The sequence below is a fragment of the Lepidochelys kempii genome, chromosome 1 (genome assembly GCF_965140285.1).
Source record: "Lepidochelys kempii isolate rLepKem1 chromosome 1, rLepKem1.hap1, whole genome shotgun sequence".
Lineage (NCBI taxonomy): Eukaryota > Metazoa > Chordata > Testudines > Cheloniidae > Lepidochelys > Lepidochelys kempii.
The window spans coordinates 101,300,021-101,326,183 of record NC_136380.1 but is presented as its reverse complement, the minus strand read 5'-3'; the positions used below and the strand labels follow the sequence as shown (position 1 = coordinate 101,326,183).

Sequence of the window (26,163 nt, the reverse complement as noted above, 5' to 3'; positions counted from 1 at the left end):
TTTACTTTACAGATATTATCACTGAAGCTTAGAAGACTAATGAGAAACAAAGTATATTTATTATCAATAAAAACTTAATTTAAAATGTACATTCTGAGACTTAAATTAGCTTTACTAACTTCATCATGCCTTTGTTTCATTAAGATCCCTGGTTAAGCTTCTCAGCCATATAAATTAATATCTCCTAAACAGCTCTTGGGTAAATGCCAAAGCTGCAGCCATCAAAAAGCTGTTTTAAAAATGCAGGCTACACATATGTTTGGTTTTTTGGCAGCAGCAATCTTTCTCAGAAAAGAAAGGCTCAACATTCACCATGATGTAATTATCTTAATACGGCAGTATTCAATCACTACTTGTAGGTCTTAATCCACCCACAGGAAAATAATTGAACTACCTTTGGTAACCTGTTAACTTATCCTTCAAGCAGCCACCAAGTCTAAACCCTTGTCCTTGCTGCAGAAAGTATCAACAAGCTGAATAAGAGGCAGTCTAAATGTTTCAAGCAAAATACAGAGAAAGTTACAAAGTTCTGTTCGTTTTCCTGGGAGGCAAATGGTATCATTTGAGATATTCAAGTACTATAGTGCAATCCACCCTACAAATGCCATCATTGTTTATTCTCACTGGAAATTTTAAGCTTTCATTTAAAAACATCGGCCAAGATTTAAATAATTGGGTGCTACTTAGGTTCTTAAGCCCTTATTTAGGTACCTAAGCAAGTGGCCTGATTTTCAAAGAGCACTGGGCACCCAGCAGCTCCACACAACTGAAATCAATGGGAGCTAATCAGTACTCAGCACTTTTAAAAGTCAGGCCACTTATTCAGTAGCCTAAATAAGACTTTAGGTACCTAACTGCAGTAAACCCATTTATTAAAATCTTGGTTTAAGTTTCTTTTCTTTTTTTTTTTTGCCACTACAGAAGATAGTCACCCCAATCCAAGAAGACGTACTGCTTTACATTGGCAACCTAACTTCTCAGGAGTCAACTGCAGCAACAAACGTGGGAACTTGCCCATCTCTGAAGGCATGAACTTCAAAGAGAAATGGGACTATTTAAATGTTACAGCTGATAAACAGAAGTAATTTCTTGTGGATTTTTTGATTGTTTGTTTTTTTAAAACAGACAACTAAATGCAAAAAATACATTTTTTATTTACTTTTTTGAGATTTCAGTTGGGATTTTCAAGTGTCTAAGTGACTTAGGAACAAAGTCCAATTGACATTCAGGGAGACTTGTATTCTGAAATTACTTAAGCACGTTTAAAAATCCCAACTCCAACGTATATCTTAATATGTTATTACTCTTTAAAACTATTCAGTGTGACAAAGTGAAATCTCTGTGTGGCGATCACTCCTTTCTCTTGGCAGCAACCAGGGCCATTTTGTGGAGAGACGTAGGCCAGAGGATGCTCACCATCATATTCAAAAGGAATGCACAAAAAAATAACGTTTCCTGAGGCAATTATTAACTTTTCCCTGGAGTCCCTTTTGCACTGTGTAACTCCCCTGCCAGAAGTCACACTGGAGCAATGCTGCCAAGTGCTCTGGAGCCAGGGTAAAGAAAAAGAGTGATTCCCATGATTGCTATGATTTCAGAGGAATTCAGTTCAGATTAGCAAGGATCCCGAGTGATCTTCAGACTCTAGAGACCATACCCACTGCTTACTCTGGAGGAGCAAGCTTCGACTCTTGATGAGGGCAAAACTCAATTAGAGGTACTTTGTGAAAACAAACAAACCAAAAAAGAACTGTGGAAAACCAAGGTAAAGTTTGCAAGATTAAAGTGTGTGAGACATATTTTCCTTGCTATTAATACTGTCTACACATCCCATTAGATAGAATATCTGTAGCTTTCACAGGTTTCAAAATCACTTTTGAAAGTCCACACAGGCCTTCATATCTAAAGTTTCAGTAGTGCTATATATTGAAAAACAAGCATGTTCAGAATTGGACTGATCTGTAATAGTGAAAGAAGCAGGTTATTAAACATTTGCCATTGCAACATGAGTCACAGTGTCATACAATGGAAGCGTCACATTCTCGACTGCTATTTGGACCATGCAAGGATGCAAGAAAGAGAAGACAGAGGAAAGAAACTGACTATAACATTGCTTGAAAAGTTTCAAAGTCGACAATTTATAAGCATCGGCAATGGTAAAGGAAGGGTGTCTGAGAAGTAAGCACATACCAATGCAAGTCCATTACCAGGAAAAACAAACTGAAGAGAATGTTCTTGTATTCCTAGCTTTAATCTATGACTAGTACACAGATTTACTGTAGGTCCACAAAATGACAAAGTATTCAATAAACCAGGTAACAGGATGTGATGGTTTGGTGAATTTGTCTATGTAAAACCTATGAATTCTGATAAAGTTATACACAGAGTTTGTAAAATCAAACCATTAATGTGTACTGCAGCAGCTATTTGCTAGCAAAGATTGGACACGTATGTCACAAACCCTGTCTGGAAGTCAGTACAGGACAACTGAAAAATTGCTAACATTGAACAGCTCAGCCCGGATAGAACAATCGGGATGTTAAAGGAAGCTGGTTCTCCCAGACTGCCTGCAGGGGATAGGGTTGGAGCAATGGAAACGCCCTAGCAGAAAAGAAGGAAGAAAGAAAAAGGTGTTAGGACCTGCTGTTAAAAACAGACACATGGGGAAACCTAACAAGGTTCTGAACAATCTGAGGGGAGCTTGTTACAGGGGAGACAGAGACTCTAATGGCCGAAAAGGAGGGAGGGATGGTACAGGAGGGGGTACTGGGACCCCTGAAAGGACAGCCAAACCCCAAAGGTGGTGAGGACACCAGAGAAGGGATTTGTGTGCCAGTTGTGTTGTTTTTCCACAGATCTATAGATTTTGCTCTTGTGCTTTCTCTATGAGCAAAAGTACTTGTGCTTAAAAATTCCTCTGCAGAGTCTGTGAGTTGCTTGTTTACCCTGTCCCATAGTCCCAGAAGAAAGACACAGTAAACCAGAAGGTCAACAGCTTTGGTGGAACTCTAGGAGAGTGCACCAGCTTCTGGAGAGGCTTGGGAGAACCAGCACTGAGCCTGAGCAACTGGACTGCCTCTGCCAAGAAGGGTATCAGACACAGTGTCTGCACCTGGAGTATGTGCCTAGAGGTCCAGAGACAGAGAGATGGTGCCTAAACTCTGCCAGCCCCAAGAGCATGTGGGATACAAGGTTTGGGTCCAGGGGGACTCACCAGGGTTGTAACATACGATATCAAAAGTTATGTGAGGTAATAATCTCTGCCAAGATTTTCAATAAGAAGAACTTAAAGCTAGGCACCTATATCTATATTTATGTCCCTGCCTGATTTCAAAAGTACGGAGAAGCCAACAGCTCCGACTGAGGTCAGCAGAAGATAATGGGTGCTCAGCACTTTTTGATAATCAGGCACATGCCTAAATAAGGGGTTAGGAGCCTCACTTTAGAAAATCTTAGGCTTATTGGATAAAAAGAAAAAACAATGTCTTGTGAGACAACAGAGAAAGAGCTGTCTCCTGGTTTCCTTGTACTCCCCCCATCTGTCTGTATCCATCTGTTGTTTCTTGTTTTAGACTTAGATTTTAAGCTTCTCAGGCCTTTTTTATTCTGTGTTTGTACAGCACCTAGCCCAATGGGGCCCTGGTCCATGACTAGGGCTCCTCAGTGTTACTGTTATACTACTCCTGCTAGTAATAACAACAACACATAAACTGCCTAATGCCACTATGAACTAACAGAAGAGAGAGTCCCAAATAGCAAAGACTTTCTAGTCATGTCCAGCAAAAGGAAACATTACTAAAGACCCACGTAGAACCTCTGAATTATGTCAACTCTGTGGAATTCAAACTCATGATCCCTACTTAATTTGGAAACAGTAGCATGACTTTTTCCATTTTCCCTTTTAAAACAGGAGAAACAAATACCTTTGCTGCTCCTTAACAGAAAATCTTTACAAGTTTACTATACATTATGCTTTAAGATTCATATTAAAGCCTTTTCTTTAATTGCAAGTCTTTCTGTTGAAGTGTACATTCCCCTGTCAGTTAACTAACTACAAGGGATGCCAATGAGGATTCTAATAGAGAAGCATTCTCTGCTTCTCTTCAGTGTCTGTCAGCTTGCTCAGTGAAGTTGAGACTCATCTCTTATCAAAAACCAGGAGCAAAACTGCCTTTGCTGTCTGTCAGGAAATCAAGTGAATTATTTTATCTAAGCTGATGCCCTCGTGACAAGTTGGATGACTGTGGTCCCAATCAGTTGGTTCTAAAAACATGCGCTGATGAAAAGGTATAGGGGACATGTGCTAAGTAGCACCACACTGCTTGTCAGCATTGAAACTCATGATGAATTTGCATACGTATGAAACTGAGAATGCTTGAAGCTAGTTTTTCCTCTCTCAATAGAAAATATTAAAATCAAATATAAATTGTTTTTATAACCAATTTCTACAGTGATGCATAGCATATGCAAGCAGGATACTGAGAAATCTAAATATCATATCACCAAATATTTCTTTCAAGCAGTTAGTGTTATGAGGGAAAAAACCCACTGCCAACCTTATAATGCATTGATTATCCTAGTAACAGGCATGATAGTGCATACATACTGGAGTCCCCAAAAAGAGGTTCCAGGAGTGGAGAAAGGGCTCCTCTTTTCTGGCTTTGGAGTTATATTTTTATTAGTTATTATTAATGATACGACAGCAATGCCCAAAAAGCACTAATCCATATCAGCCCATCCCCCTGTGCTAGATGCTGCACCAACACACAGGAAGATACTGTTACTGGCCCAAAGCTTGTAATCTGAAGAGAAACTCAGATACACGGTAGTGGAAAGGGCTGAAATATAGTTCAGAGTGACAGCTGACAAACATCATGGCAGTTCTGATTTTTTTTAATCTCTCCCCCTCTCTGTTGAGTAGTAGGCTGGGGCGCAGGGAAGGCAGGAGGGGACTTGTTAATAAGAGCAAAGGAGTGGGGAAGGAAGGTGATAAGGAGAGCAGAATGGAGAGGAGCATAGACACCAGGGAGAGTGAGACAAGCCATAGGGAGGACTTTGAGGGAGAAGGGAAGTCAGAGCAAAGAGCCAATCTGCAAAGGAGAGAATGTCCAGAATTCTCTTACCTCACCCTGCATCCCTCCAACTTTCACCTACTATACCTCAGGGATGCTAACCTCTTCTGTAGCAAAGGATTATCAATTCTGCTTCCAAACACTGAAAAGATCCTACATGTAGCTTAGAAAGCAGACTTAGAAAAAGGTTTGTCTCCATTACCATTTCTCTAATCTATGAATTAAAATTCTCTCTTTAGGTTCAACCAACAAGAAACACGTTAAAACTAGTCTATATTACGTCAGCCACATTAAGTGCCTGACGGTGCACACTAAGCCCTGGTCTACACTAGGATTTTAGGTCGAATTTAGCAGCATTAAATCGATGTAAACCTGCACCCGTCCACACGATGAAGCCCTTTATTTCGACTTAAAGGGCTCTTAAAATTGATTTCCTTACTCCACCCCTGACAAGTGGATTAGCGCTTAAATCAGCCTTGCCGGGTCGAATTTGGGGTACTGTGGACACAATTCGACAGTATTGGCCTCCGGGAGCTATCCTGTATGGGGAGAGGAATCCGTGCTATCAGAACTCCGTTCCAGTTTTCGAAATGCCAAAACCTTTGTCAAAATCTCCCAGGGCATGAAGGACAGAGGCTATAACAGGGACCCGAAGCAGTGCCGCGTGAAACTTAAGGAGGGTTGAGGGAGTAGCCACACGGTGGGGGGAGGCAAAATGTGACCTTGTAACGAAAGCACATGTGCTATGTGATGTAATGTTAACAGCAAGGTTTACCCTGAAAGACTGTAGCCACTGTTTTATAAAATGTGTCTTTTTAAACACCACTGTCCCTTTTTTTTTCTCCACCAGCTGCATGTGTTTCAATGATCACACAATCTTCTCCTTCCCAGAGGCTAGTGAAGATTAGAAAGAAAAAAAAAACGCACTCGTGATGAAATGTTCTCTGAGCTCATGCTGTCCTCCCACACTGACAGAGCACAGACGAATGCGTGGAGGCAAATAATGTCAGAGTGCACGAAAGCACAAAATGACCGGGAGGAGAGGTGACGGGCTGAAGAGAGTAAGTGGTGGGCTGAAGACAGGGCTGAAGCTCAAATGTGGCGGCAGCGTGATGAGAGGAGGCAGGATTCAATGCTGAGGCTGCTGGAGGATCAAACCAGTATGCTCCAGTGTATGGTTGAGCTGCAGCAAAGGCAGCTGGAGCACAGACTGCCACTACAGCACCTGTGTAACCAACCGCCCTCCTCCCCAAGTTCCATAGCGTCCTCACCCAGACGCCCAAGAACGCGGTGGGGGGGCCACCGGCCAACCAGCCACTCCACCACAGAGGATTGCCCAAAAAAAAGAAGGCTGGCATTCAATAAATTTTAAAGTTGTAAACTTTTAAAGTGCTGTGCTTAAAGTGCTGTGTGACATTTTTCTTCCCTCCTCCACCACCCCTCCTGGGCTACCTTGGTAGTCATTCCCCTATTTATGTGATGAATAAATAAAGATGCATGAATGTGAAGCAACAATGACTTTATTGCCTCTGCAAGCGGTGATCGAAGGGAGGAGGGGAGGGTGGTTAGCTTACAGGGAAGTAGAGTGAACCAAGGGGCGGGGGGTTTCATCAAGGAGAAACAAACAGAACTTTCACACCGTAGCCTGGCCAGTCATGAAACTGGTTTTCAAAGCTTCTCTGATGCGTACCGCGCCCTCCTGTGCTCTTCTAACAGCCCTGGTGTCTGGCTGCGAGTAACCAGCAGCCAGGCGATTTGCCTCAACCTCCCACCCCGCCATAAACGTCTCCCCCTTACTCTCACAGATATTGTGGAGCACACAGCAAGCAGTAATAACAGTGGGAATATTGGTTTTGCTGAGGTCTAAGCGAGTTAGTAAACTGCGCCAGCGCGCCTTTAAACGTCCAAATGCACATTCTACCACCATTCTGCACTTGCTCAGTCTGTAGTTGAACAGCTCCTGACTACTGTCCAGGCTGCCTGTGTACAGCTTCATGAGCCATGGCATTAAGGGGTAGGCTGGGTCCCCAAGGATAACTATAGGCATTTCAACATCCCCAACAGTTATTTTCTGGTCTGGGAATAAAGTCCCTTCCTGCAACTTTTGAAACAGACCAGAGTTCCTGAAGATGCGAGCGTCATGTACGTTTCCTGGCCATCCCATGTTGATGTTGGTGAAACGTCCCTTGTGATCCACCAGAGCTTGCAGCACTATTGAAAAGTACCCCTTGCGGTTTATGTACTCGGCGGCTTGGTGCTCCGGTGCCAAGATAGGGATATGAGTTCCGTCCATGGCCCCACCACAGTTAGGGAATCCCATTGCAGCAATTGCCATATAATATAGCAATATTGCAATATAATATAGCAAATCCCATTGCATCCACTATAACCTGCACACTTCCCAGGGTCACTACCCTTGATATCAGCAGATCTTTGATTGCGTGGGCTACTTGCATCACAGCAGCCCCCACAGTAGATTTGCCCACTCCAAATTGATTCCCAACTGACCGGTAGCTGTCTGGCGCTGCAAGCTTCCACAGGGCTATCACCACTCGCTTCTCAGGTGTGAGGGCTGCTCTCATCTTGGTATTCATGCGCTTCAGGGCAGGGGAAAGCAAGTCACAAAGTTCCATGAAAGTGCCCTTACGCATGAGAAAGTTTCGCAGCCACTGGGAATTGTCCCAGACCTGCAACACTATGCGATCCCACCAGTCTGTGCTTGTTTCCCAAGCCCAGAATCGGCGTTCCACAGCATGAACCTGCCCCATTAGCACCATGATGCATGCATTGGCAGGGCCCATGCTTTCAGAGAAATCTGTGTCCATGTCCTGATCACTCACGCGACCACGCTGACGTCGCCTACTCGCCCGGTATCGCTCTGCCAGGTTCTGGTGCTGCACATACTGCTGGATAATGCGTGTGGTGTTTAATGTGCTCCTAATTGCCAAAGTGAGCTGAGCGGCCTCCATGCTTGCCTTGGTATGGTGTCTGCTCAGAAAAAAGGCATGGAACGATTGTCTGCCATTGCTCTGAGGGAGGGAGGGGCGATTGACGACACGGCTTACAGGGTTGGCTTCAGGGAGCTAAAATCAACAAAGGGGGTGGCTTTACATCAAGGAGTATTTCAGGCAGGACTTCACGGAGGCTTCCAATAAGAAATGGTGCACCTAAGTTATTGTTCTTATTGGAACAAGGAGGTTAGTCTGGCCTCTGATTGATACATGGGTAGATTTACCTCACTGCACCTTCCCTGTGAGTGTGACCTAGAGGAATGAGTCCCCTAGACAGGGAGGGGGGGGAAGCAAATGAATACAAAACAAATCTGGTCTATTTCTTGTTTTGATCCACTCCATCTATCTTTTACATCTTTGGCTGGCAGCAGACGGCGCAGAAGGACTGCATGCCATCCACATCTCATGCCTGCCTGGCAGAAGATGGTACAGTACGACTGCTAGCAATCCGTATCGCCTGCCTGCTCACCATAAGATGGTTCAATAGAACTGACTGCAGGACTAAAGAGAATGACCTGGTCAAGTCACTACAAATTTAGTACCTGTGCCCATGTCTGCCCAGGCGCTCCTGGCCGACGTGGCCAGGAGCACCTCGGACATGACGATGACGGCTACCAGTCGTACTGTACCGTCTGCTGCCACAAGGCAAGGGGTTGATGCTGCTGTGTAGCAATGTAGTACCGCGTTTGCCAGCACCCAGGAGACATAGGGTGACGGTTACCTGAGCGGGCTCCATGCTTGCCGTGGTATGGCGTCTGCACAGCTAACTCAGGAAAAAAGGCACAAAACGATTGTCTGCCCTTGCTTTCACGGAGGGAGGGAGGGAACGGGGGCCTGACGATATGTACCCAGAACCACCCGCGACATTGTTTTAGTCCCATCAGGCATTCGGATCTCAACCCAGAATTCGAATGGGCAGCGGAGACTGCGGGAACTGTGGGATAGCTACCCACAGTGCAACACTCCGGAAGTCGACTCTAGGTACTGTGGAAGCACTCCACCGAGTTAATGCACTTAATGCACTTAGAGCATTTTCTGTGGGGACACACACTCTCGAATATATAAAACCGATTTCTAAAAAACAGACTTCTATAAATTCGACCTAATTTCGTAGTGTAGGCATACCCTAAGTGCTCTTATTCTCTTCCCCCCATCTCCAAAAACATATTCTGGTGGTTTTTTCCCTTTTTCGTTAAAGAATTATTAGTTTTTCTGAACAGATGCAGATTTGATAAAGCAGTGTGAGCTAATCAATATTAGTTTTAGTTAAGACAGTAATCATCAGCAATAGAGAATTAAATAAATGACTAATATTCTATTTGTTTTTCTCTCAATATCTTAAAGCTAAAGCATATCAAGATTGTAAGCTTTCTAGGGTACGGACTGCCTTTTTCTTGTGTGTTTGTACAGCCCATAGAACAATGAGGTACTGGTGTAACACTGGGGTTCCTGGAATTACTGCAATACAAATTAATAATAACAGTAATCAATAATAAAAACACATACTTGCATCCCACTTAAAAAAAAAAAAAAGAATGTCACTCGTCATGGATTTGACCAGTACCTTCTGAAGTTTGGTGATGCTCAGAAATAGGGTTTTGATTAAAGTCTGCTTTGACTTTTTACTATTAACTGACCAAGATGTGTTAGTATTCTTATGCAACAGTCTCAATAAATATTTTTTCCTGCTGTGAGACTATCAGACCAGCCATGTAGCAACATCTTTTCCTGCAAAGCAAATGACCAGTGCCAAAGCCCAACATCATAAATAGGACAGTGTACACTGACTGTTAAACACCAATAATGTAGTTGGTAATAATGAGACCTAAGTAAAAGCACAATCCTTGAGGAGAATTACTTTTTTTTTTTAATCTGTTCAAAGCTTTAAGTTTAGAATTAAACTTGGAAAAATACAATTAGAGCACTTTAAGTATCACTTTAACCACATGACTGACAGAATTAAGATACCATTCTGATATATAGTATGTAGCCTTAGAAGCATCTATCACTTAACACACAATTTTGTTTTTCCATCTTATACATGAGTACCCAAGATACACGAAAGAGGCAAAAGATCTGCCCGATTGCTTACTTCTCCTATGGTAGAGACCTGGCCATGATTCTTAGTCTATTATTCTGCAGGAAACAGCTCTCAGCTCCTCGGTAGAGTGAGATGTTGATGGAGGCAGTGCTTTGAATTGCCCATTAAAAAACTATTCTCATCTCGTCCTCCTTAGCTGGGAGAATGGCGACTACAATGCCTTGAGGATGAGAAGTATAGAGTGAAAGAAATTGGCCCTCAGCTCAGACAAAGATGTACAGAACACCAATGGATGAGCAGGGAGTGGGAGAAGGAGAGAAATCGGATGAAATGGACTGAAATCTGAATATATGCCAATAGATTACAAGTTTAAAATCTCCTATTTCTTACAAGTGTACTTTCATTTATACCTTACCCTTTTAGGGGCCAAAAAGTTATAGAATCATAGCAAGTGAAATGTGGAATGTAACCGTTTTGTAGCATTCACTGAAGGATAGTTCTGCTTCCATCCGGTTTGAAATACCTGGAATGGGGGTTTTATGTATCCTATACTTTGAAGCAAACACACACTAAAACAGATACTGACAAAATTCATGAACACAGGCGTGTGTGTGCAGTCATTATCAATTGCCTATTTTTTTTGTTAAGTTATATTTCAATACAGGCATAATGTAGCATAGTAGATCTTGAATACTTACCACTGTGCCCAGAAACTGAATGCTTATGTTTCCAGCTGCATCTCGAGAGAGGCACTGAAAAAAACAGGTGTAAAAACTAATTAGTAGCTTTCTCAGTAAGTTGAAGCAGTGCTGTTGTCTTCTTGTAAGGTCTGCAGGAAATAACCAAAATGCCTGTAGCTATATTACATACGCACAAAATAAACATAACGTAAAAATTTATTTAAGAGCTTCAGTGCTAAGAAGCTGATTCATGCTTAAGATCAAATTCTAGTTTTTGCTTTAACAGATTCTAACAAATTTACTTTGAAGAGTACTGAAAACAAACATGTCTACGTACAAGGAAGAATGTATGTGTTTTCAGGGAGATGGACGTTATGATATGTAAGAACAGTACAACAGTGGAACAGACTGCATAGGGAGGTTGTGGAAGCTCCTTCACTGGAGGTTTTCAAAAGGAGGCTGAATAGCCATCTGTCTTAGACGGTTTAGAAATAACGAATCCTCCATCTTGGCAGGGGGTTAGACTAGACAACCCATGCAGTCCTTCCTAACCCTATGGTTCTATGACTTACTAGGACTTTTCCACCTCTAAGGTCTGTGATTCTATGGCGCATGTATATCTGTATTCTCACTTCATGTACTCCATATTACCTCAACTCTATAAATGTTAAGCATGTCACTCATTCTAAAGAGACGTTTTCATCTCCTCTTTGTGATAGGGTGCTGTAAAATAAATGCACACAATGCTCCTCCTTTGAAAACAGAAAAAAAATAATTTTGTGAAACACTTGGTTATCTACTGGGCTTGGGGCTGTTGGCTCAAGTCTCTGACCAATCATAGAGCATACTGTCATTAAGCCACTAAACAATGCAAAAGAAAGCACATTACTGGTTATACATGATATTACCTATAACCTAAACACGGGAAATATACGAGAAGTTACTGCTCCTTTTGAGTCTTTTCCTCCTTCAGTTCAAAAGCTGTTCACAGCACACACATTTCACCAAGAAATTCTATATTAGACCAAACTTATATTTTATACTATATTTGTAAAGCATCTTCATGGGAAGAAGCGTTTTGACTTAACATTTCAAATTTACCTGTAAAATAAGTGAAAATGTACTCCTCTGTCTGACTTACAGAAGATAATATTTAATACAATTAGCTGGACTATTTAACATAAATTACATTGTCAGAATACTAATTCTCTGATTTGCTCTGTCATATCTCTGTTTTCTCTCTCATTTGTCAAATTACTGAATGCATAGGCCCTCACAGAGCATATGTGGTTAAGAGCTCTGCTGAATCAAGACCAAAGTCAAAAAGTGTAAATACATAGCATAGGTCTAAATTTAAAGAGATATAAATACTATACAATATGCCCTGTGTATAGATTTGTATGAAAACACAAACAATATATTACAAGGATAGGTATAAAATGCAAACTACCTTTAGTACTTTCACATTTTAAAGACAATTACGAAGAAGTGACAAAATGCTACACAATAGTAGTACTAAGTCAAATGCTGTCCCTTTGCTGACAATGTGGCATGTTTTGCAGCTATATTTTATACATATATATATATATATATATATATAAGCCATAGCTTTCTTACCACAGCATAAACTTGCATTTTTTTGATTAACAGGTCATATACTGACACTGCAATCTGTACAATCATATGAAAACAAAGAAGGATGTGCCAAGGCCTGACATATTTCAACAATAATGATTAATGGAATGGAAAATATGGGAAATAAAATTTCATACAAAACCTGACGTTTACTTTTATAAAGGAAACAGGAATATACACTTTTCCCACAGTCTAGTATAAACACAATCAGGTTTTGGAAACTGCAAAGAAGAACAAAGTACCGATAGTCTACAATGAATGAACTGTATGCCAAAACAAACAAGTACTGACCACTTGATAAGCTGTCAGAAAATGGCAAATTAAAAAAAAAAATAACCTAAGGGACTTAATTTCTTTTTTTCCTGGAATGCCCTCGCCCTCATTAGAGTGCTGTCACTTATTGTGCTGCCCTTTTATCCCCTTAAAGAGGCCATTAACAATAATTTTATAGCCTGATAAAATTTCCAATTTTTTGGCTAATCTCCCCATTACTCTCATTTTGTAGAGGAATACAAAGCAAAACAAAATATTGTTTCTGTTTTTCCTTTAAACACTTTCTAAGCAATAACTTAGTATCGTGAATGGACTTGTGGGTTTTCATAGCTATGGATCAGATCCTGGAAACCTCTCCTCATGCAGGTAGTCTTTACTCACATGAGCAGTCCTTTGGTTTCCAATGAGCCTGCTCACATGTAGGATCTCCTTGCATGCTTGGAGATTTGCAAAATCAGATCCAAAGAATGCAAGGACTTCACCACACTTTCAAGTAACTAAAATGCCTGCTCATGTGATAACTGTTGAGTGATCTAGAAAATAAATTCAGAAACTTGTAGATTAGAATCTACAACCTAATACCAAATACATATTTATACCCAAAAGTTGTCTTCCATAACCACAGTATCAGGGATAAGAAGATGAATACCCTCTTCCTTAGCCTGTCATTGTTGAAAGGGCATAGGCATCGCAGTACGGTAAGTCCCCACGGCACCTGCTTACACTATATATCCAATATGCAGTACAGCATTCAGTCTTCAGTGGTATCAAGAGTTCACTGTAAGCACTAAAATCCATCCCTCAAATTAACAGAGTGAGGAGAAAAAAGTCAGGGTGGGGAAAGGAGAGGAAAATTAACAAACACGGGGGAGTGAAAGAAATTTTCCTTCTGGGCATATTTAAAAAAAAAAAAAAAGTGGATAGACTCTCCAAATCAACCATATGTTACCAAGACCAAAAAGAAAACTGCCAGGCTTTTGAACACCATATTACAAAAGAAGTCAGTACATTATCATAATTAATATTTCAAATTTCAGTTGTAAATAAATCTCAGCTGTTAAATGTGATTTTTTTTTTAAAAAAAAACCATACTGAAAGGAGTTATTTCTGTTCTACTGGTGGCCTTGTTTCCGAGACCTGTAAATGTAATTGATGTTTTCAAGAAAATGAAAGAAGATGGTTAACAGTTTCTCTTATTTTCTACCTTTTTAGAAAAAGAATATACCAGTCTCCACCTATTCTAAGTTGTATAGTTACATGCACTATACATTCTAATACATGGTTTCATATTATGTGTGATAACAGGAAAGTAATCAAATGCAAGTAACCAGAAAGAACAGCTATTTACTTGCAACGTGTAAAAACCTTTTTTAAAGTAACTTGCAAAACATTTGCTTAGAGGTCTGAAGCAGAGAATAATTAATGCAAAGTATATTTCTACCAGTTTCACAAAGCCTAAATAATATATTTTCTCCTGTGAAAATAGTAACGTTATGTTGTATGTGTGAATCATGGGATTTTTAAAAATAATTTATATTCTTTTTGATTAAATTAACACAGGTTGAGAGATTCTAAATTAACAAAATCCCATTTAAAACCATAATAGTTTTTTTCATGGGAACTCAGGTGCCAGACAGCTAATCTAAAACTTGTAGAAAATATGATTTAACTTTAAAAAAACATTTAAATTCTAAAAGCTATCAAATTTATATCCAATGATTAATATTATATACATGTGGTTTTGTGTATATTATGCTGTATGTATATATTTATATTTACACATAAATAGAACATGTACATTCAGGATATAATCTGTGTAAACACATTATATAACTAGGAAGTGTAAACTGGTGTGCATTTATCTACATATAAGTACAGACATGGGTGTAATCACACATATCTGCATGATTATATGCAATAATTTCACAAGGAATCAATTCAATCTGGTGTTTCCCACTAAATTACAAGAGGTTTCTGTGACTACTCCAAATTCTTCTGCTTTGCCATAGAAAATTAGTTCCACTTAGTTGGGTATCAATGAGCTATTCAGTGTATGATGCAGTAGGGTTACAATCAGCTCAGTACTCAAGCCTGCAATGGATGAGTACCTTTAGATAAAAATGAAATTGAGAAACAAGCTATAAAAGAGGGGTGAGGGAAGGAAAACTCCCCCCAAACTACAAAATATGAGAGGGAGACAGAGACTCCACACCCATACAGGCATGATTAGAATGGAAGAAGATCTTGAGGTATTTGCCAAAAGTGTTCAGATACTCTTGGATCTGCAGATTACCTGCTGTGAGCAGGTGGAGAGAAGAAATGACTGCAAACAAAGAAACTGAAACAGACCAACAGCAGTTGCTTTGCTTACAAATGAACAACTAATGTGTTGCGTCAAAACGAATACTCACTAACAAGAAAAAATACATTAAAGCCTAGCAAACAAATTATATCTTGTGATACTGAAAACTACTTCATTTGCTCAAGGTAAGATGGAGAGTACTTGGGTTTTTAGAAATATGTAAATATTATTGATGGCATATATATATATATATATATATATTTATTAGTCAATGCTTGGCACCAAGGCAAAAACAGTGGGGTAAAATGTATTAAAATATACAGAATATAAAACACAAAAAGTAGCAAAAAATAATTACAGTAATATCAAAGCCCATGTGAATACTCTGAACACATTTTAAATACCGCAGCTAAAAAATTCTTAAAAGCGGCCATTACTTTAGAGTCGATCAATGGGTTTCCAACTTGACACACTAAGGAGCTGATTTTCAGAGATGCCAAAGCACCTGTAGCTCTCGTAGACTTCAACTGGAGTTGCGGGTACCAACACCTTTTGAAAATCAGGTTTATCATGTTGGGAACCCAAACACCGATTCACCCCAAATTAGTAGACACTTTAGATAATTTAACCTATGAAAATATGGGCTATACTACATGTGATTTATTTTTAAAATAGAGGAATAGAAAAAATCAGTATTTAAAATTTGCAAAATTTCCCCAAATTTCTTCCTTCACATTTCTCCTTCCACCTGGATGAGACCAGGGGTTGCACCTCATAAACCTAAAGACACCCCCCAAGATCCACATGGACCTCAGAGATCTGCTGGAGGCAACAAGAGTCTGTGAAGAAGCCCCTTGACTCCACACATGCCTTTCCTATCTCTGTTCCCTGCAGAAGACTTGCATTAAGGAACTTGCTTAACCAGGGCCGTGCCTGGAAGAGCTGTAAGAGTTCCGGAGTGCAGAGGAAGAAATTGCATAAATTACTGCAGATTAGAGCCACATTAACTTATTCAGCAAGTTGTGTGCACTTGGGGAATCTGGATCCCAGGAGGTGAACCACCCAGCACTGCCTGCTGACACTTCAGAGGCCCATGTGGTTGAGTCGAAGTGTTGATTAAAACATACAGCCAACTGATTGGCTACACTTGTCGTTCAACAGCTGAGCCAAAGTTTAGCCGGAGTTATTGTCTAAAGACAAAACAAACAGTACAATAACCAAAGGAGATATACATACCCTTATTCTGGGAAGTAATTCTTATCTTACACAGAACGTGCGCTTTGAAGATACACCCCAAAACTACCTCTATTTATATCATGGCTGTTTAAAAGTTAAAAAACACTTTCTCCATCACCTAAGTTCTAACTCATTGGTTCCTTAACTTGTTGTTCTGTACCTTTCCTTATCTCTGTTTTGGATATCACATTCCAAACCAGTCAGGCATAGGATATACCATTCATGTATCTTCCAATTTGCTAATGCCAAAGCTGACTTCAGCTGTTGAGAAATATTGTAGATACACCTATAGCTGAGGTAGATCCATTCATTCCTTGTAGATGAAGTCTTCCAGGTAACCTATGGATGGACAGTAGCCAACTTATCAAATATTGCAGTGTCCAGATCTAGTATCAGTAAAAATAGTGTAAAAGAAATCTACACAGAACCCAGCGCTGAGAACAACTGTTTGGGAACAACATGTGCCTCAATTAGGATGCGATGTCACTAACCCCAAATTTTGAACTGTACTAAGTGGAATTTGCCTACACCATTTAAAGGTACTGGTGAGACCTCACCTGGAATACTGTGTGCAGTTCTGGTCTCCTATGTTTAAGACGGATGAATTCAAACTGGAACAGGTACAGAGAAGGGCTACTAGGATGATCCGAGGAACAGAAACCTGTCTTATGCAAGGAGACTCAAGGAGCTTGGCTTGTTTAGCCTAACTAAAAGAAGGTTGAGGGGAGATATGATTGCTCTCTATAAATATATCAGAGGGATAAATACCGGAGAGGGAGAGGAATTATTTAAGCTCAGTACCAATGTGGACACAAGAACAAATGGATATAAACTGGTCATTGGGAAGTTTAGACTTGAAATTAGATGAAGGTTTCTAACCATCAGAGGAGTGAAGTTTTGGAATAGCCTTCTAAGGGAAGCAGTGGGGGGAAAAGACCTATCTGATAAGTTTATGGAGGAGATGGTATGATGGGATAACATGATTTTGGTAATTAATTGATCTTTAACTGTTCATGGTAAATAGGCCTAATGGCCTGTGATGGGATGTTAGATGGGGTGGGATCTGAGTTACTACAGAAAATTCTTTCCTGTGTATCTGGCTGGTGAATCTTGCCCACATGCTCAGGGTTCAGCTGATCGCCATATTTGGAGTCAGGAAGGAATTTTTCTCCAGGGCAGATTGGAAGAGGCCCTGGAGGCTTTTCGCCTTCCTCTATAGCATGGGGCACTGGTCACTTGCTGGAGGATTCTCTGCTCCTTGAAGTCTTTAAACCACGATTAGAGGACTTCAATAGCTCAGACATAGGTGAGAGGTTTTTTGCAGGAGTGGGTGGGTGAGATTCTGTGGCTTGCGTTGTGCAGGAGGTCAGACTAGATGATCATAATTGTCCCTTCTGACCTTAGTATCTATGAATCTATGAAAAAATCACTGCTAATTTACAGGTGGTGGTGATGGAAAGGACAATGAAGTTTAGGTTTTGGGGAGTGGAATTTTGGCCTCAATCCTGAAGAGTCATTGTTGGTCCATTTTGGAGAGAGCAAAGAGGAACATTGACACTTGTCCTTTTGGAGCTGTCTCTGGAAAAGTCTTTATTGAGGTACAGAGGCAGAGAGGGGAATGAAGAGGACCAAGCAATCTGCCCATTCTCTGAGCTCTTTCTCTTTGCTCAGCCTGAAAATTATCCAGTCTGAGCTCCCTTTATGTGGTTCCTGAGAGGGATTTTTCAAAGATGGAGCACCTTGTCTTTGATTTGCCCTATTTAGCCTGCTCTAGACTTTGCAAGCTGGTCAACTGATGGGTCAAATAATGTAACTTGTCACATGTTATTTGAACATGGTCAAATATTGTCAAATATTCCAGCACAAATGTCATGATGTAGGCAAGAGGACCCCCTTTTTGATTGCCTCATGGTGCCACCTGTTAGCCAACCTACTGAAATATCTTGATCACTCACTTTAACTGCATGATAATGCCACCTATTTGGAAAAAAGTCAACTAATTGGAAGTTTAGCATCTTGATTGGCTTGAACCTTCTAGAACAAACATTGTATGTATGTATATCTTTATTTCTATGCCATGTCATTTACGAAGCATATTAAAACAAGTTAAAAGACACAGTCCTGGCACTGAAAAGCTTACAACCTAAACTGACTAGACAATGATATAGAAATAAACTCAGAAGGGAGTGGGAGAGGAAGAGGAGGGCTCACAGCCATTAAACTTCCACCCCCAACATAAACAGTAAAGATGCACAGCCATAAAACGGTTGGTAGAGTTGGCCTGCTGCCTATCTAGCATAAGTGATTTTTTGGTTTTATGGATGCTGTGTGTGTTTTATTTTTAATTTCATTCATTTACGAATAATGTCCACATTTAAAGGCCAACCTAAAAATAATTACTCTCATATTTGAGAAAATCATTTCATGGTGTTTCTGAATTAAAATAACTCAGTTTTTTTGTAATTAGGTATAAGTATCTAAGGGTAAGCCTATTAGAGACCATAAAGTCTTACTCTTTTTTGTGACTGTTCTTATAAATTAGTGCTTTAAAACATTTGACATTATTTGACAATATTTGACTGGTCAATTGACCAATTATTTTTGAACTGGTCAAATACCCAACCCTAGCTTGCTCCTCCATGAGTGGGAAGGGGAAGCACGGGGAGGGAAAGAACATAGTGGGTGGCCTGGTACAGAAAGCAAAGCCCTGGAAGTTTTTGTCTCTTAATGAAGAGAAGTAAAGAAAACTTTTGTTTTATTCAGTCATAAAATCAGGTTTCAGAGCTAGTGGAGAAAGAGGAATTGCTGAACTGCCACTCTGCTTGCACAATTGGAGGCAGGGAAATAATGAGGGACAGCACAGAGAAATACACACAACATAGATTATAAGTTTAAAAAAAAAGAAGGAAGCCTGAAATACAATGCTGCAGACTTCAGCAAAAGTCACTAAGTTTTTTTCTTTTGGGAGATGGGGGAGGGAAGAGTGGAGAGGGGGGTTGTGGGGTTTTTTTTGTTTTTTAAATGAGGTATTTGAGAGATCTCTTGTATTTGCTTCAATTGCCAAGAACAGGTGACAAGTGAGGCAAGGAAAATCAGTTACTCAGTAGCAACCCATCTCATCATGTCTGGAGTAACACTGATGAGCTCCTTTTGCTGTGATGATTGGGGGCTTACAGAGCAAATGTGAAAACATAGGGTAATCCTATAAGCTCTGAGAAAAGCCAGGCCTGCTCTCTCATCTAAGAAAAAGAAGTGGGAGCATACACAATATTTATTTCTCTTTCATAGAGGTAATAGTAAAAATGACCCTGCAACAATTTCAAAATGAAACAGTATACAGTAGCTGTGTATTACTGGAAGACTTCAATCAGTCTTCATGCACCTCACTCAGTAAATCTTTCCAAACTCATCTATTGCTTAAACAAACAAAAATGTTTTGCAGTTCCTGTATTTAGGGTCTGAAACCCAAATAATACATAATCTATAATAAGCAAAATTGTTTTGAGATACCAGATCAATGAAATAATCTACAGTCATTAAACTCTCAGCAATATTTTATTTTTGAGATTTTGTCAGCAAGGTACTCTGGCTCCTATCCAACAAAACACTTAAGCACACAGTTAATTTTAAGAACAGGAACCCTCAAATTTTAACTTTGCAGGATCAAGGTATTTTCTGGTACCCACCCATTTTTGCATGTCACTGATCTACTCTTTGCTTAGACCCGTACTTCCTTTATTTACACATTTTGAGCCAAGATCCTTTAGCAGATGAGTGAAAATAGACTCATATGTCTAATTACTTATTTTAATCGGGTGACAGATACGCAACAATTTGAATATCTAGACTACAATTTGCATAAATACATTTTAAAACAAAATATTTGAAAATCATTTCCTTCTTTACTCCTTATGTGTTTAAGGGCTTTGCTGGATTGGGATCAGAGCACTCAGCACCTTTCAGGATCAAGCCCTATGTGCATAAATCAATCTTCAAAGAAATGTTATGTTCACAAAGAATATACCGGTTAAACAAATTTAGATGAATGAAATCAACTATGAAGAGAAATTAGAATGTCTGAAAATTAATAAAGCACAGCTGGAATTATTCGATTCATTTATGTTAATTGCTTAAATGGCTCTAGGGCGAAGACTTGCTGAAGGAAGATACACTAAGACTCAGGGATCAAATGCTTTTGGGGACAAATGGACCTATAGGAACACGCTAGTCTAATTTGGTCCTTGCAGAGGAACAAGTCTAGAGAAACATAACACAAAATCCAATTTGGATTCCAATAAGCAGATATCAAGGGTTAATCACATTGTAACCATAATTTTACATATATGGACACTCACAACATTAATAACTTTTCAAGCTACAGGATTTCTCAACAAAACAGAGGTTTACAGATAATATCTCCAGGAGAAACAATAACTATGGTTTTTACACTCCTTGTTGTATAACACACTTCAAAATATTTGTTGTACAGCAGCTGAAGTGACCCATGCACGCATTTCATATGACAATTGTATTCCAGCAGTTCAAGGACCCCATTAGTGGGCTCAGCTACCTAGCAGTAAACATGTTCAGCTATGGCAACATTCTGTGCCTTGGGAATTAAATGAAGATGCAAGTTCAAATATCATGCGTTTGGTATATAATCAATCTAACTACTATTAGTCAGCAACAATAAAAGCTTCCTAATGCTGTATACTGCTGTAATATGTCCTCATTCACTTCCCATTAGTTTTGATGGAAACTCATCTGAAAACATGTATGGATGCACACCAAATATGTTGGGTTTCTTCTGAACACCTCTTATATTTTTATAAATATATATTGCTTCTTGTTGAATATTAGTAAAGTGAACAGACACCAAAACCTAAAGATTTTCTTTAGATAGCAGCAGGTAAATTCTGAGAGTGGAGCATGCAAGTAAAAGTTGAGGTTCATGTCCAGCCACACGAACCTGCAAGAAAACTTTGAATAGTCCCTAATAGCACATAGATGTGCTAGAAAGACCCATTTGTATATATTTGCCTGGGTATATAGTGAGATGGTCACTCATTTCCTACTCATACCATCCTTAAAAGACAACTGTTTCGGATGCCCAAAGCTGAAGTCGTTCAAATTCAGTCACATGGAAAAAGTCATCATTGTGACACTTTTACATGTCCAACAGTAATTTTTAAAAAATGCTGAATCATGGATAAATTTATACTATTTTTCAAGTAATTTCAGGGTTTCAGAGTCTTAATCTCTTTCCTATAACTTGTAGGGTCTGCAGACACCCTGATCTTATTAATAAAATGACTATTTAGTAAATGGGGCTCTGGCTACACAAGAGAGCTTACAGCGGCACAGTTGCACCTCTGTAGCTGTGCCATTATAAGCTCTCTAGGGCAGTGTTTCTCCACCTTTCCAGACCGCTGTACTCCTTTCAGACACCTGATTTGTCATTTGTAACCCCAACTTTCACCTCACCTAAGAAATACTTGCTTACAAAATCAGACATAAAAATACATAAGTGTCACAGCCACACTATTACTGAAAATTGCTAACTTTCTCATTTGTGCCATATAATTATCAAATAAATCGACTGGAATATAAATGTTGTATGTACATTTCAGTGTATCGTATATAGAGCAGTATAAAAGTCTTTGCATGAAATTTTAGTTTGTACAGACTTCTCTAATGCTTTTTATGTAGCCTGTTATAAAACTAGACAAATATCTGATGCGTTGATGTACCCCCCTGGAAGCCCTTTCTGTACTCCCAGAGGTACATGTACCCCTGGTTGAGAACCACTGCTCTAGTGTAGCTCCTCTCAGCTTAATTAATCCACCCACCATGAGTGGTGGTAGCTATGTCGTCGGAAGAAGCTCTCGCGCCGACGTAGCATTGTCTACGCTGATGCTTAGGTTGGTGTGATTTATGTCGCTCAGGTGGGTGACTTTTCAAGCCCTGAGCGACGTAAGTTACACTAACATAAGTGGTAGTGCAGACCTAGCCCATCCAAATTCTGAACCACCCTACCTTGGGAAAAATCAAAAAACAGTTAATATAAAATCCATGGCAATGCAATGTCTTGTTTTTAAACACTTTCATGGGGATACTTTAGAATCTGATACCATTCATGAACTATTCTTTAGTTTTGTGGGGGTTAGGGAGTTGCTTTTTTCTTCTTCTTTAAAGCAAGAAACTGACATACACTAATAAAAAACAACAATACAGGAAAGATGCGGTCCTTGCCTTTCAATCTGGAAAGACTGAAAATGAGGGACACACAAAATTATTCGTGCAGGAATGACTTCAGATTTGCTCCTTTAATAAATACATATTTCTTATTTCAACAATAGAAGTGAGAAGACACTACAATTGTGAGAAATGTAGGTAAGTCTCAGACCAAAATGAGTAAGGTATTTGAAATGTGAGATAGTTGAAAGGTGTGATACTGTCTTTAATATAAAAAGTATTCTGACATGTCATCTTCTCAAATATTTTCTCTAGAAATTGATCTCAATAAAGCTCCGGGCTTGTTAAATGGAGGGAGAAAGACTATGTTAGAGCAACACAGTGTTTTTCTGTTGTACATCAAATTTAGTATCCATACAGATATACAGTGGTTTTTGGATCTGAAGGGATGCAGTCATTTCAGTTCCACAAATAATGTGTCAGTGAATTTACCTGTATAGTCCTCTGAGTGCCATCAATGGTGACAGACGATAAGGGTGAAGCCAGGTTCCACTCACTGGTCACATTTAGTTTCATCCCATCAACGTCCACCTGTTGTGACACCAAACAAGACTGTTACCATGAAGACGGACAGAACACTGATCTCAAGTTCATTGCTGCATACCAAGCAGAAACTGTTTTAAAACAGATGGCTCCCAAACAACCTGTCATGTTTACTGCTTCTGCCATAAAAGACAGGGTCCAACAACAGAGTCTTCTAGGCATCTCTGGGGAGAGGTGAAGGACCTGTGAACAGCTGCCTCCGAGTAGTGAGGTTTCAAGAGATTTCTAGCAAGTAACAAACACCCATCCAACTTTTAAATCTAACTGGACATGCTACATTTACTGCAATTAGACAAGTAATGCATATAAATTCCAGTGACACTTTGCAACCCACACCACAGGGCTTGCATATAATATCCTCTCCAAGGACCAAGGAAGCACTTTCCCTGTGATCTTAATGAAAGGTTTTGCATTGTTATCTTGATTAATATGAAGCAGTAATTAATTCTTTGGTGTTACACCTCAACGTCCAATCAAACTTTGCAAGTTCTGTCATGTTTTCCCTCAATCTACTACTAATCAGAGGACTGATTTCACACTTACATTCCATTGTGGCTATCCTGAAAGACTTAAGGGGAAAAAATCATCACTGCGTATTTTTTAATAAGAGAATTTTTCTACATAAGGACAAACAAGCTGAGTTATGAAACAAAGTTAGTAACAGGAATAATGCTGACTGTGCTCTCTTACATTCACTCTAACTGGGCTATCACCCCCTGTTAAAAAAAAATTACTACAACTGCTGAATGTTGTATTATGCTACAAGGACCTCAGAGTTTAACAACAGCAGAGTTTAATAAAAAGGTAGTAAAAATACCATTTATACAATAATATTTTGAAGATTAATGTTTGTAGAGTGCTTTGAACATGTAAAATGCTATTTATGCAAGTGCAAAGTACAAATGATCTCAACTATACATTGTATTTTAAATAAAAGGAAAATAATGGGGATTTTGTTATCCTGCATCCAGTCATACCCTCAAAAGACCCAGAATATGTCAAATCAATAAACCACAAACAACATCAAGTTTACCAAAATCACTTATATTTCATGCCACTGAAATTATCTCAGTAAACTGGAAGAAAACACTGCTACATCAAAACTGTATTTACAGTAAGTGCTGTGCCCTTTGACAACATAGTAAAGACATCTAAAAATCAGCATTTTTAAATTTTAACATTTAATAATTTCATTTAATGTATCTGACAATAGGATAAGGCAGAAAAAATTATATTGTATCTAAAGGAGTTCCAGATAAACAAACATATATGGCTAACATGCATAATTTAATTTTAGCTTAGAAAAGCTTTAGCCCAAGAAACCTCTAATTCCACAGACGCTTATTTTAGAATATAAAAGTTTTCTTTAATGGATATGATCCACTCAATATTCCTACAGGTTTTGACTTCAAATACAGTCATGTATAGAGACCACAAATAAAACAAATAATTTATAATGGTTCACCAAAAGGCTAGATCAGCTGGCACGAACCAGCTGCTTTGTGCTATTCCAGTGATACAAAACAGCCATCAACCTGGCTTAAGTTAAACCAGGTTTACAGCTGCTTTGCATCACAGGAGCAGCACAACACAGCCCGAGCATACCAGTGAATCTGTCCTAATGTCAATAAAAGTAAATTGGCAAATACTATCTCTGTTGAGAACTGGACAAACTTGTGAAAGAGACTCCACTTAGAGCAGAACAAGCCTGCTGCCCTGTCTTCACACTCTCTGACTGACAGCTGTCCTTCCAAACTAAAGTTGCTAGAAAAGCCAATCCTTCTCTGATGACATAATTAAGAACATTAACAAGAAAAAGATCAGTTGTGCTAAAACAATCACCATCAAAGACCACCTTCAAATCCTTCCTCAAAATTTTCCTTTGCACTGATGCCTACAAAGATCTTGGCAACAGCGAGGCTGCTGGAGTGCTGAGACTACTGTCTATCATGCTGACCAGTACTGTCTCATTCTTTCCTTGTACTTCCCTGTCTGTCTGTAGCCATCTGTTGTCTCTTATCTTATACATAGATTATAAGATCTTTGGGGGCAGGGACCATCTTTTGTTCTGTGTTTGTACAGTGCCTAACACAATGGGGTGCTGGTATATGACTAGGGCTCCTTGGCTCTGTGGCTGAGGTGGGCAAACTACGGCCCGCAGGCCACCTCTGGCCCATGGGACCATCCTGCCAGGCCCTTGAGCTTCCGGCCAGGGAAGTTAGCCCCCAGCCCCTTCCCCGTTGTCCCCCCCTCCCCCGCAGCCTCAGCTCACCATGCCGCTGCCAGTCCTGGTGCTCTGAGCAGCATGGTAAGCGAGCGGAGGGGTTGGATAAGGGGCAGGGGGTCCAGAGGACAGTCAGGGAACAGGGGGCAGTTGGATGGGGCAGAGATTCTATGGGAGATGGTCAGGGGACCGGGAGCAGGGGGCGGTTGGCATGGGAGTCCCGGGGGGGGGGAAGCCTGTCAGGGGACGGGGGTGTGGATAGGGGTCGGGGCAGTCAGGGGACAGGGAGCAGGGGGGTTGGATGGGGGTGGGGTTCTGGGGGGGCAGTTAGGGGCAGGAGGTCCTGGGAGGAGTAGGTCAAGGGACAAGGAGTAGGAGGGGTTGGATGAGTCAGGGATTCTGAGGGGGGCAGTCGGGGTGGGAAGTGGGAAGGGGTGGGGGCCAGGCTGTTTGGGGAGGCACAGCCTTCCCTATCCGGCCCTCCATACAGTTTTGGAACTCTGATGTGGCCCTCAGGCCAAAAAGTTTGCCCGCCCCTGCTCTATGGTAATACAAATAAATAAGAAATAATAATAATAAACTTGCAATGTTTCTCAGGAACAACAAAGGAGCAGCTACCAGAGCAGAGCAGAATACGGGCCAGCAAGCAACTGAGATTGCACTCTGGGGTTGTACTTCTGCAAGACTTACATAGAGTCTGGTAGAAGCTACAGCTGACATCTAAGTACTAATCAAGGGTGAAGGGCGCCATTCAAACACCTCAACTCTGCAATCGATTTCATTATTAGTTCCTCTATCACTGTAAAAAGGTATTTAAAAAGTGTAACGCTGGCAAGTTACCAAACTCTGAGCTCTCACAAGAATACATACAAGTCTAGTCATCTGTGATTC

General features: G+C 40.1%; 2 protein-coding genes across 16 annotated transcripts in view; one reads left to right on the top strand and one right to left on the bottom strand.

The window, feature by feature from the left end:
- GGACT (gamma-glutamylamine cyclotransferase) overlaps positions 1-6,576 on the top strand; it is a 111,633-nt gene extending 105,057 nt beyond the window's left edge. The window contains exon 6 of the mRNA XM_073348849.2: positions 5,923-6,576. The gene's annotated coding sequence lies outside the window, so the exon portion shown is untranslated. The remainder of the gene's footprint in view (positions 1-5,922) is intronic.
- PCCA (propionyl-CoA carboxylase subunit alpha) overlaps positions 1-26,163 on the bottom strand; it is a 420,693-nt gene that overhangs the window by 67,134 nt on the left and 327,396 nt on the right. For 13 of the 15 annotated variants that reach the window (XR_012159457.1, XM_073348756.2, XM_073348763.2 and 10 more), the window contains 2 exons: positions 22,938-23,036; positions 10,823-10,876 (listed from right to left, as the gene is read on the bottom strand). Coding sequence is in view for 13 of the 15 variants with exons in the window: in XM_073348756.2 (XP_073204857.1) it covers positions 10,823-10,876; positions 22,938-23,036 (153 nt within the window). In the remaining 2 variants the exon portion in view is untranslated. Of the gene's footprint in view, positions 1-10,102; positions 10,345-10,822; positions 10,877-22,937; positions 23,037-26,163 lie in introns of those variants that run through there. The other 2 variants (XM_073348787.2, XM_073348803.1) reach the window with 2 other exon arrangements.